Below are 12,866 nucleotides of genomic sequence, written 5' to 3'. Positions count from 1 at the left end.
CCAGGAGGTCACCAAGAACCTCAATGTGAGGTCTAGGTAACTAAAGGCCTCCATTCCAAGGGGATAATATTAATGTTCATGAGTCTAACATCAGGAGCACATTGGAAAACTGATGTTCATGGCTCATCATGGTGCCCATCTACACTTTGTTCAAGACCACGTGGATAAACCAAAAGGCTGTTGGAAGAATGTTCCGTGGACGAAAGAGACCAAAGTAAAACATGTTAGCACACTTTTAAAAATAAAACATCATAACGTCAAGACTATACAGATATGTAGAGGAAACTCAACAAATCCAGACCAAGCCACAGGCAACAGTAGACAAAAACACTCCCTTTAATGGGAGAAACCCACCAGGCTCAGAGGGGGGGGATGGAGGAGGAGAAGCACAACTATGGGAGAAAGAAGACACAAAGTGAATGTCATGCAGTGGTGGCATTTAAATGCAAGGGCAGCAGAGAGATGTGAAGGGGCTGATCCTTGATGCAGACCCACCTCCACCTTGAACTCCTCTGTCACACCTACAGCACCTCACCACGGTCTTACAGTTCTCATACATGTCCTGCACCACTCTAACATACTTCTCTGCCGCTCCAGACGTCCTCATACAATACTCATACTGCATCTGTTGGACTCTTTCTAGCCATGAAACCATATTGCTGCTCACAAATACTCACCTCTGCCCTCAGCCGAGCTTCCACTACTCTTTCCCACAACTTCATTGTTTGACTCATCAGCTTTATTCCTCTGTAGTTGCCACAGCTCTGCACATCTCCCTTGTTCTTAAAAATTGGTACCAGTACACTTCTCCTCCAGTCCTCAGCATCCTCTCACTCTCCAAGATCTTGTTAAACAAACTAGTCAGAAACTCTACTGCCACCTCTCGTAGACACTTCCATACCTCCACAGGTATGTCATCAGGACCAACTGCCTTTCCACTCTTCATCCTCTTCAACGTCCTCCTCACTTCACTCTTACTAATCTTTGCTACTTCCTGCTCCACACCAGTCACAGCTTCTACTCTTTGTTCTGTAATTTTCCTCGTTCATCAACTCTTCAAAGTTCTCCTTCCATCTTCCCATCACACTCCTGGCACCTGTCAATACATTTCCATCCTTATCTTTAATCACACTAACCTGCTGCACATCCTTCCCATCTCTATCTCTTTGTCTCAAATCCACCTCTCCCTCTTTAGTGTCCAACATAACATACAAGTCCTCATATGCTCTTTGTTTGACCTTTGTCACCTCTACTTTCACCTTACGCTGCATCTCCCTGTCCTCCTGTCTACTCTCTTCAGTCCTCTCAGTGTCCCACTTCTTCTTAGCTAATCTCTTTCCCTGTCTACACTCCTGAACTTCCTCTTTCACCACCAAGTCTACTTGTCCACTTTCCTCTTTCCAGATGACACACCGAGTACCCTCCTACCTGTCTCCCTAATCCCTGATTAGCTGTAGTGGTCCAGTCATCTGGAAGCACCTCCAAACCACACAGAGTCTGTCACATCTCCTCCTTGAAAACTACACAACATTCTACCTTTTTCAACTTCCAGGGCTTCCTCCTCTGCTCTGCCTTTGTACTCTTCATCTTCCTCGCCACCAGAGTTATTTTACACACGACCTTCCTGTGTTGTCTGGCTACACTCTCCCCTACCAACACTTTACAGTCACTGATCTCTTTCAGATTACAACGTCTACAGAAGATGTCGTCCACCTGAGTGCTTCCCCCTCCGCTCTTATACGTCACCCTATGTTCCTGCCTCTTCTGGAAGAAAGTGTTCACTACAGCCATTTCCATCCTCTTTGCAAAGTCTACCACCACCTGTCCTTCTGTGTCCCTGTCCTGAAGACCAAACCTGCCCATGACATTCTCATCACCTCTGTTCCGTTCTACATGTCCATTTAAAATCTGCACCAATCACCACTCTCTCACCTCTGGAGATGCTCTGCATCACTTCATCTAACTCACCCCAGTATATCTCCTTCTCTTCTAACTCGCATCCTACCTGTGGGACATAGCCACTCACAACATTAAATATTAGGCCTTAAATTTCCAACTTCTGACTCATCAACCTGTCAGGATAACTCCTACTCCATTTCTCTTCCTATCTAAAACAACTTGGACCCTGCTCCTAAGCTTCTAGCCTTGCTACCTTTCCAACTGGTCTCCTGGACACACAGTACATCCACCTTCCTTCTCTGCATCATGTCAACCAATTCTCTAGCCTCCCCTGGCAAGTCCCTACTGTCAGTCCTACACTATTGGCTTTCCCCTTCTTTCTCTGCCTACGAACCTACGAACCTTCCTCCTCCTTCATTGACCAACAGTAGCCCAATTTTCACCGGCACCCCGTAGGTCAACAGCACCGGTGGCGGTCGTTGTTAACCCGGGCCCCGACCAATCCGCTATGGAAGTCATGATTCGCATGTTTAATTTGGCACGTGTTTTACGTCGGATGCCCTTCCTGACACAACCCTCTGCATTTATCCAGACTTCGGACTGGCACAAGAAGACACTGGGTTTTGCCAATCAATGCCCCCTGTGGTTGCATTTCCCAGCAGTCTAAGCCTCTGGCAGCATAATTAGAGCTAGTAATCATATTAATATGAATCTACACCTGCGTTACTGCCTGTGGACCAGGATTACTTGCCATCACTGAAGGAGCAATGAATTCTATGAGTTGTTTAAAGAAATTCTACATTGCGTGAACTGGGGCCCAACAGCTCAATGTTTAGTTGAAGTTATTCCTTCAGCAGTTATTGCTTAGTATAGTATGTCAAGTGCATTTTTTTTTTCTTTAGACTGACCAAGTACTTAAAGTACAGGCTCACATACTTTTGCCAGAAACAAATATTTAAGGATTAAATGAATAAATTGAAGCTGTTTGTCTTATTTGTTTAATTTATCTTGTTGTGAACTGATATGTGAGTTCACAAACTTTGAAAGGTCACTGTGTGTTCATGTAAAAGCTGAAAATACAACACCTCCTTCTACACCTCAATAGTCATAAAGAAGCTGTAAGTGAAATCATTTAGATGGAATAAGTTCCAAGATGCACTGTGGCAACTCTAAACTTGGATAAAAAAAATGATATTTTTATCTTTTTTCATTGTGGGCATTAAAGTAAATCACTTTAATGCAGGTGGAAACACTGAACAGACCTGCCCATTCATAAAAAACCCTTTTCCTCAGGAGGGAGTGTGGTCGTCCTGCAGCGATATGCATCGATGTCTTTATTATTTATCTCACAGATCTGAGCCCTAGGTTCCCACAGAGATAAGATGATGGCAGAGGGGGGGGGGAAAAACGGGGAAAGTACTTTCACTGTGATTAATAGTGAGACGCAGAGCTTCCTGCTCCCTCGGGAGCTGTGTTCCCCTTTTACTCGGCTGAATAGAGCGTGGGATTTTAAGTGGGTTGTTGTGAAATCTGGAGCAATTTCTTGGCGTAGTAGGACAGACAGCCTCTGGTTATTTGGGGACTTACTACTACAGTATAAACTGTCAATTCTTACACTTATATTGGTGTGTGTGCGTCGTCTGTGAATGACCACACGGTTTTAGAGTGAGTGCATTTTTCATTTTAATTTAATTAAACTTAACACGAGCCGTTATACTGATTCATGTTTGTCAGCCCAAAGCCTTTTTGTGGCTTTTACCTGTCAGGTAACGATGCCACATATATTTGGACACGTGACTGTGCTCAGATTAGTTCTGTGGTAGCTGATTTCTCAGCGTGTTGTTTAGTTGGTAATAAGTTAGAAACACAGTAAATAAGCTTTTAAAAATATGGTTATGATGTACAAATGTTTCACTGCAGCGTGACAATGGATGAAGTACAGTGACAGTGATGCCTCAGAGTCTTCCCATGCTTGTCTAACTAACCGCTGTGACTTCTTACACCAGATTGAACAGAGGCGCCACAGCGAGGGCAGCAACTCCACATCCTGCGTCTTCATGGTCAACAAGCCGTACGCCCTCACCTGCTCTGTGGTGGCTTTCTACATCCCCCTGATCCTAATGGTGCTGGCCTACCAGAGGATCTACGTCACGGCCCGTGCGCACGCGCTGCAGATCAGCATGTTGCAGCGGGCAGGAGGAGCGGGAACTAGTGCGCCAGGCGCCTCTGGTGCCGGACTCGGCGCCGGCGCAACATCGGACTCTGCCGACCATCAACGAAACCACCGTATGCGAACAGAAACTAAGGCAGCCAAGACTCTGTGCATTATTATGGGCTGTTTCTGCCTCTGCTGGGCGCCCTTCTTCGTAACCAATGTGGTGGACCCCTTTATAAACTACACAGTTCCAGATAAGCTGTGGGCAGCCTGCCTGTGGCTGGGCTACATCAACTCCATGCTAAACCCCATCCTCTACGCCTTTCTCAACAAGTCCTTCCGCCGTGCCTTCCTCATCATTCTGTGCTGTGGGAGGAAGAGGTATCGCAGGCCGTCCATCCTGGGCTCCGGCGCTCCATGTACAGCCACGCAGATCAACGGCTCAACACATGTACTCAAGTAAGTTCTCTGAACAACTTCATTTATGCCGTTTGCTTTCAGGTTGTCAAGCGTAAAATTGCACAACAGTACTTAAGAAAATAAAAGCAAAATTAATCCGTTGCTAAATATTTCCCAGACATGTTTTTGGCCCTTGATTCGAGTCCTTTAATATTTGATATCTGCTAATGCAAAGTCTGACGCAACAGCATATTTCCTCATAGTAACTTTTTAAAATAACAGCTGCATCATACTGAAACTCAAACCATTATATTCAGTAGGTTCTTGATCCAAATACTGAGGGTATAAAAATATTAACCATCAAAGCTTAAATCATTGTTATGATAAGAAATAAACCGAACACTCTGGAATGTGGTGTCAATTAGTCACAGTAATAATCTTTCTAATACACCGAGATGCATCATCCTTTATCTGCTGTGTCTACACTAATTAATACAGACATTATCCGAGCAGTGCTCACCAAGGTCAAATGGCAAGTGGCAACAGCACATCGTGATTAAAAAAATTATTTGTTTTCATGTGTGTTAGAGATCGCTTTTGAACGCAGCGTCTGGAGTCATTAATCTCCCGACTTCTTGCATGTTTGATTGTGATAAGAGCGCGACATTTAACATGGTGTCCCCATTTACCATTTAATCTGCATGTATTTCACATCCTTTGCCCACATGTCTTGATAGAAGAATTTAATCCTGGAGTTTAGTGCTCACACAATCATTATATGTGATATTTTATGTGAATCACATAAAAGCATAAAAGCGTCTCCATATGTCACTAGAGCTCGTTTTCCTTGGCCTGAAAATGACACAAACTCTTTAGTCACTTCCACACATTAGAGACAAATAGGCCACTTTATTAGCCATATGCTGGGTGACCTGTGGAGACATTGCATTAAATAAATGTATCAGTTTGCCCTTTTATGTCGGAGCACCGTGTCATAAATGTATTCATGTATTGCAATACATTTCGTTCTTTTATTAAATAGTCAAGGTAGAAAGCACAATGGTCAATTGATGTTGTAAAATGGATCACAAGTAATGAAATGTCATAAAGACATAACATCATATATACTCTATACACGTATATTTCTTTATTTTCTATCAAAGAGAACTTTCTGTTTTAAGCCCCTGTCCTTTCACCTTTCAGGCATAGAAGTTTTTTTTTTTATTACAACCCCAATTAAAAAAAAAAAAAAGGTGGGACGATTTATGAAACGTAAATAAAAATCTCATCAAACCCATATTTTATTCATAGTAGAACATACATCAGAGGGACAGCTCATGTTAGATGTGTTGGAGATAAAGTCAGAGAGGCCAGATTGAGGTGGTTTGGACATGTTCAGAGGAGAAACTGAGAATATATTGGTAGAAGGTCGCTGAGGTCGGAGCTGCCAGGCAGGAGGTCTAGAGGAAGACCAAAGAGGACATTTATGGATGTAGTGAGAGAGAAGAGGATGCAGAGGACAGAGTTAGATGGAGACACATGATTCACTGTGGCGACCCCTGAAACGGAACAGCTGAAAGGAGAAGAAGAAGAAGAACATGAACAACATATCAGATATTGAAACTGAGACATTTTACCATTTCATGGAAAATAGTAGCTCAGTTTGAATTTGATGGCACCACCACTTCTCAAAAAAGTAGGAAAGGGGGCAACAAAAGGCTGGAAAAGTAATTACTACAAAGTATTTGACAACTAACAATGGCAAGAGGTCAGAAACATTACTGGGTATGAAAGGAGCATTTCAGAGAGGCAGAGCTTCTCGAATGTGAAGATGACCAGAGGTTCACCAATCTGTGACAAACGGTGTCTAAAGAGTAACTTCAGTAACTTCATCACACTTCAGTTTACAATGTTCATTTTTTTCCCCCTCCAGTGCATTTGATAAAGGTCAGAAATTACTCTATGTCCCTTCACAGGTTTCTCTAAGAGAGAGCAGAACCTAAGTCTTTACAGATCTTCAAATAAGACCTAACTGAGACATGGTGTTGTTGTTGTCGAAGTTATTCATGATTGGAATTATTTAACTTTTTTTTATAAAGGCTAATGGTTGTTGGAAATCCCAGATTCAGTTACACTTTCGCAGTCTGGATTATTTTGTTTCAGTCATCACGTCTTTTTTTTTTCTGCTTCTGCGAAAAACATCTGACACAAATATTCTTATATAGAAACACAATAAAAGACGTATTTAAAATGCTTGTAAGGATACTGCATGAAACATCATCCTCTTGCACGGCAACATTTCAGTTCCTTTGAGACGCGCTTTCCGCTACAGGAACAATTTATCTGAGTGACTTGACTGAGTCATTATGGAGCTGGAGCTTATTGTAAGCAATCAATGTGTGTGTTTATTCCCCCGCAGAAGCCCTGATCAATTAATGTCCATTCTGTCTGCAGCAGATGCATCATTTTCAATTCCCCCTCTGACATTTCTAGACCAGTTCCACACAGATGTGAGTGGGGATTGCAAGCAAGCTATTAATGTGAGCCTGCCCATATGGAAGTCATCTATACGCTCATTATTTTACCCAGAGTGAGTGAGTAGTACTGAAATTAAATTACAGTCTTCACAGGAAAAGTAAATGCAGGAGACCACCTGTGATTTGTAATATTTTAAGAGGTTGTCGGGGATCTTAACCCTTCATTTCACCACATACTACTAACTATACTATGATGAATGTGATTTGACGTTAACCCCGTACCAGCTGGCAGCACGAGGATTCACTGTTCATTTTTTTTTTTTCTGCCCCTTTTAGGTTAAAAAGCTGCTGGGTAGATCAGATTTAACACCAGTTTCATAGGCTTCAGTTCAAATCGGCTTGAATTAATATGACCTAATTCCCAAATTTAGAAATAAATAAATTAATCTTGGCCATCAAATCAGGGGAAAGTTCCCCAAAAAGAACCTGTTAACATGGAAAAAATGGAAAAAACCTCAGCAAGAGCAACCTCACTGTTGATTGTGAGAAAATAATTATAATACCCTGAAAACCAGTCAGCTGTTTGTAATAGCTTTTCGTACAAGTTGGTGAGCCTTTCATATGGTGGGTTTCAGCAAAATAACAAGAAATAATCGTGTCGTGACTCAGACTTGAGGCTGGAGAACTGCAGTCAGCGAAGTTCTCTGCAGGAAAATATCTGTTAGGCACCAGTGGCAGTTTTCAATCAATCGCACATTCATTTTACCAACATTAGCTGCTATGCACGTCGCGGCTTTTCAACAAGTCATTCCTGAGCATAATGGGACGTATTAGAAGTTACAGTTCCCCTGCTGAGGTGAGGGTTATAACTTGGTGATGTATCTGGGGGTAAATATGAATATAATTTTGTGCTTTGTACCACACAAAACTAATAGATTTAATGTTTCCATGCACTCGCCTGTCAAACCAACTCCTGGTTTGTGACTGTAGACAGGAAGCCGCCCATTTGTCTGCTCTGTTGTCCCTGGAGAGCTGGAGACTGAATGTAGACTGTTCTCATCTTCACATATACTTCAGCTTGTCCGTGTTTATTGTGGACACACTTTTCCACTCACACACTTACTGTAGTGGATCGGTTCAGTGCTTGTCGACAACAGGGTTGGAGATTCAGCCCAATCTTTTAAAGGAAGGTCACATAAGTCAAATTTCCACATAGAAATAGAAAGTTTTACACAGTGCGAGAGAGAGTGTGTGCAGCTGTGCACTAATGAACGACAAACATCGCAATGCACAGAAACCATCTCAGAGCACATGAACAGAATATTGGTGCTACGAGTTCTTTATATATATACAATATGCTGCAAAAAAACATTTTCTAATGACCATGTTTAAGTACTTGGAGGCACGTATTTGCTGTACAAAATATGTCACTTAGAAAATGCTTCCACACATTCCAACCCAGATGTTTTAGCAGTTAAGTTTGGCAGAATTGAACAAGCTTTCTTCTTAGTTTGTTTAGAGATAAATTAAACGGGTTTAAACCATTTCCTCCATTTCATTTTTGCACTCCAAACAGGACATTAGAGCTAACCAGACGGTAGCTGGCACTTTGTTTGTGTCTCTGTGAGTGGCTGGGATGTTTGGATCTTTTAATTCCTTTTAATTTGAATGTCCCCAAAGTCTTAGCTTTCATACACAATCAGGACAATCAAACAGCGAAGGATCCAGCAAATAATCGGCTTTTGGCCACAACGTGCTTCTCACATCAGCTTTTGTTTAATTCCAGTGTTTTGAAGATCCCTGGGCATGTAGAGGTAAAAGGTCGACCACCCCGCTGTATGCAGTACAACCCCCGGACTAAAAGAAACACAAAACCACAAGGCTTTGTGTTTCTTTTTGATCATTTTCTATTTCTATCATCATTTTGTGTTACAGCAATTGTTTTGTCTCTTTTTGTGGTGCTTTGTTTTTGTCTTTTTGAAATAATCGTGGATCCATTAGTAGCTGTCTGATCTCTCAGACCTTGGGGCGTCTGGACCCTTTTATTAAGCTATTCATCAGTAATCATTTTGAATATGTTGTAGCAATAAGATCAGTGTACAGTCACTGGTAGGGAATGAAAGGAGGCTGGAAAGTTTTAAGTTTGGTATTGTAGGAAGCTGAATTAAACCCCAAACACTGTAATTAAGATCCAGTCGGCTGCAATTTTAAATAAACACGCTTGAGATGTGTGAAGATCTGTTGATGCAGACGCAGATGAATGTCTCTGTGATGGAACGGATGTATTGATCCCGACAATGATTATGACTTCATTGATCTAAGGCAAGTAGAGCAGCAGGTTTTCCCCATCCCAACCCTCCCAGAGTTGTTGTAATCAGTCTTTAACCTGTCTGACCTTTATTTATCCCATCAGTCATTCCAGGAGACTCTTACACATCTTCTGTTGCTTTGTTAGGTAAAAGTAGCAAATACTCTATTACAGGTAAAACCCATGCACTTAAAATATTGTAAATAGGTGCAAAAGTATTAGGGTAAAATTATATATAAGTAAATTATGTACATTTAAAGTAAAAACAGCTTTTGCAGATGTTGCAGTGTTTATCATTTTTTGAAGCTAAATTTATTGCAGAAAATAAAAACACTGAAGTAGAAGAAAGAAGCCAGCAAGGTTATAATTGTGCTGCTAACAAAGGAGACGGAAAAAGTGAATGTGTAGGTTTGTTTGTGAGGGCTCGAGCCGTCAGGGTGATGGGAGTTTTATCAAATTAGTATTCCACGGACCACAGGGTGAGTGGTTCGATCCCCGGCCCTGGCTATATGTCGAAGTGTCCCTGGGCAAGACACTGAACCCCTAACAGCCCAGTAGAAATTGGGGAGGGTTGGGCCAGGAAGGGCATCCGGCGTAAAAACTGTGCCAAATCAACATGCGGACAATGATCCACTGTGGCGACCCTGAACTCACGGGATAAACCAAAAGGACAAAAAAAAAAAAGTCATCATTTTTGGTGCAAACACAGCACATTCAATAACAACTGATGGTTCAAATTACTTCAGCTTTTACAGTACAATGAATTCAGCCACTGTTCCGATGGCAACTGCCACTCTTTCTTTGTCCAGCTGTTTGACAAAGATGATGGTAAAAGTCCCTGAAAAGGATGTTTGTTTATGCCCAGCATTTTGGGCAAAGCTTTTGAGGATCTGATTGTGATCCAGTCTCTCTTTGGATGATGCTCTGATTATAAATGAGCGTAGAAAATGATAATGACGGATAATTTCCCTGCTCTTCTCACACTTTTGTTTGATCACAGCTTTCAGACTTAGTCTGACCAAACAAATGTCCAATGAAGCTCCTCTTTTAAATAAAAGTAATAGGAGAAAAAGAAAATTTGCCTTTCCCTTGTGACTTTACTCTCTTAAATTTCACTGTGGTTTGGTGTAGAGCACCTAGAAATATCAAGAGCAAAACATCCTTCCTGAAATTGTTCGTTTCTTTTTTTTTTCATTGCAAACTCCAGTTAAATTCTTGTCTGTAACTAAAGAAAAATCCAGAAAAAAAAACCTTAGGACTAATCCATTGCTGTCTGAAACACAGTCTGAAAGAAATGCATCAAAGCAGAGAAGCAGTGACAGGATTTCATGGATGCTTCAAACAGAGCAGCAGTGAAGACGGGGACACATTAAACAGCTGAACAGCTGATTCTGAATGTGATTAGCTCCCAAAGACTGAGTCAGACCTGGATGGTCCTGCTCAGTGTCAGTCTGGCTCAGTCTGTGCTGACAATCATTAAGTGTCCGCTGTGTAAAGATACCAGTCTTTAGATCCAGCACGAAATTGTTGCTGCTTTAAGTCTTTGTGTGTGAACCGTCCAGTCGTTGACAGTCTTCAGGTGTGTCCCCAGCATTAGTGGTGCCTTATGAAAGCAGAAAGGAGTCTAGCTACTTCTGTGATCCATCCTGCATCCACCCCGGGGACTTTAAGGGCAGGACCCCGTCTTAAATAACTTTTATCCCACCACCTAGTACAGCGGGGCCTTTCAGCCTGACAGATGTAGTGGAGAGGTTCAGCAGTGGTGGAAAAATCACAGCTCAGGTAATGGATTTAAAATGCCAGGGGAATGTCAGCTCAGCCTTCTGCCTCTTTGACTGGTGAAGTACTAGAAGGGCTCAGGAGCGAGACCCAGGGAGTGTTTTAATGCATGTGCGTCTCACATTCATCTCACTGTGGGGTTCAGGCCTTGTCCTCTGTCCGAGAGATGTACGACAGCTGAGCTCTCTTCATTCACCTTCTATGGGTCAAACAGAACCGTCTCACCGGTGATCTTTTACTGCATCAGGGACATCTCACCTGTGTGTGTGAGTGTGTGCCTGTACACAAAAGACAACTACACATACGTTACATCAATTAACTTCTTCTGAATGGCCGTACAAGGACAAGCAGTATCAAGCCTCAGCATTCCAGTTAAAGAACATCCACCCTGTTCACTCAATTTACACAGATTGGAGTTTGTTCCTATTTGACTTGCTGTGGCCTTTTGTTTCAGAGCTAATCATTAGCTGCACAAAGTTTTCAGTTTTGCCTGAAGGGAAAAGGTGATGACTCATTTGTGTCACTGAGGTTTTCTGCCACAAATGGTGATGAGGCTTATTGTTGATCTTTTTTGTGCAGCTGCAACTGGGGGTAAATGCAAAAAAAAAAAAGATTTGAAAGTGTAATCAGTCAAATGTAAGTGAGGGTCTTTTTCAGGTGATTGTAGATGATTCGTTTCGTCTGTCAACAAGCGGATGCGACCTGATCACCATTTATGAGCCTCTTTCACTGATCTGTATTTAACGTATGAATAAATGAAAGCCTTCATACAAAGGTGAAGATGCATAAAAGCAACACAGAATTGATGCAATTTGTTGTAATAAAACAGTATTTGTGTATAATTAATGACCATTTAAAAGACAAAGTGACACACAACATAATATTTGTAAACTGCTCTGTCTCTAGCAAGAAGAACAAAACCCTGAATGTGAAGAGCAGCGGTTTGATTTATACACAGGTTGAATATGATGTATCGGCCTGGTAACGGTGGCCAAGCAAAGCATGACATCAGGCTGCCATTCGAAGGCATATGAACACACTGCATTATGTCCAAACACACACACACACACACACACACACACAAACACACACAGACCAACTCCGAGACCGCTCAGTGTTTATAGTCTCATCAGGGTCATATATCTGAAGCTGGTCTGTCTGGGAACCAACATTATTGAAGAAATGAGAAAGGACGGGATGAAAGGAATGGAATGTGAAAATGGGAAAAGAGGAGGTAGAAGAAGAAGTGGGACAGTGAGGACATGAGGAGAGAAAAGACAGATGGATAGAATATGAAGGTTATGAGAGAAAGACAAGTAAAACGAGTAAAGGAAATAGAGTTTTATGGATGAATGTGGGGTCCACCCTGGACAGGTTTCCGACACAGAAAGACATACACAGACAGACTATTCACACTCACATTCACACCTGTGGGCAATTTAGAGTCTCCGATTGACCTAACATGCGTGTGTTTGGACTGCAGCGCTACCCGCTCCACCGCTGTGCTGCTCTGATGTACAGTACATGTGTGCAGCCCCCATCAGTCTTTACCCATCTATGAATGGCTGCTCCTTTGTGTTGCTATTTACATTCAAGTGTGATGTTGAGTATTGGGGCGACTTTGGCGCAGGAAGGTGGAGCGGGTGTCCACCAATCTCACAGTTGTTCCCCGGCTCCTCCGGTCACATGTCGAAGTGACCTTGAGCAGGACACTGAACCCCAACTTAGTTGCTCCCAGTGAGCGTTGGCCATCTGCATAGCAGCTCCCCCATCGGTGTGTGTGTGATTGTGAGTGTGAATGGGTGAATGAGAAACAGTGTAAAGCGCTTTGAGTGCCGATAGGAAGAAA

The 12,866-nt window shown here is 42.3% G+C and overlaps 1 protein-coding gene across 7 annotated transcripts in view; it reads left to right on the top strand.

Annotated features, from left to right (window-relative positions):
* htr4 (5-hydroxytryptamine receptor 4) overlaps nucleotides 1-12,866 on the top strand; it is a 139,588-nt gene that overhangs the window by 88,241 nt on the left and 38,481 nt on the right. For all 7 annotated transcript variants that reach the window (XM_067519284.1, XM_067519291.1, XM_067519290.1 and 4 more), the window contains one exon: nucleotides 3,906-4,513. In XM_067519284.1, the coding sequence (XP_067375385.1) occupies nucleotides 3,906-4,513 (608 nt within the window). The remainder of the gene's footprint in view (nucleotides 1-3,905; nucleotides 4,514-12,866) is intronic.

Source organism: Channa argus, chromosome 10, assembly GCF_033026475.1.
Source record: "Channa argus isolate prfri chromosome 10, Channa argus male v1.0, whole genome shotgun sequence".
NCBI classification, from domain to species: domain Eukaryota; kingdom Metazoa; phylum Chordata; class Actinopteri; order Anabantiformes; family Channidae; genus Channa; species Channa argus.
The sequence above is the reverse complement of the archived record's forward strand: the minus strand, read 5'-3'. Positions and strand labels throughout refer to the sequence as shown.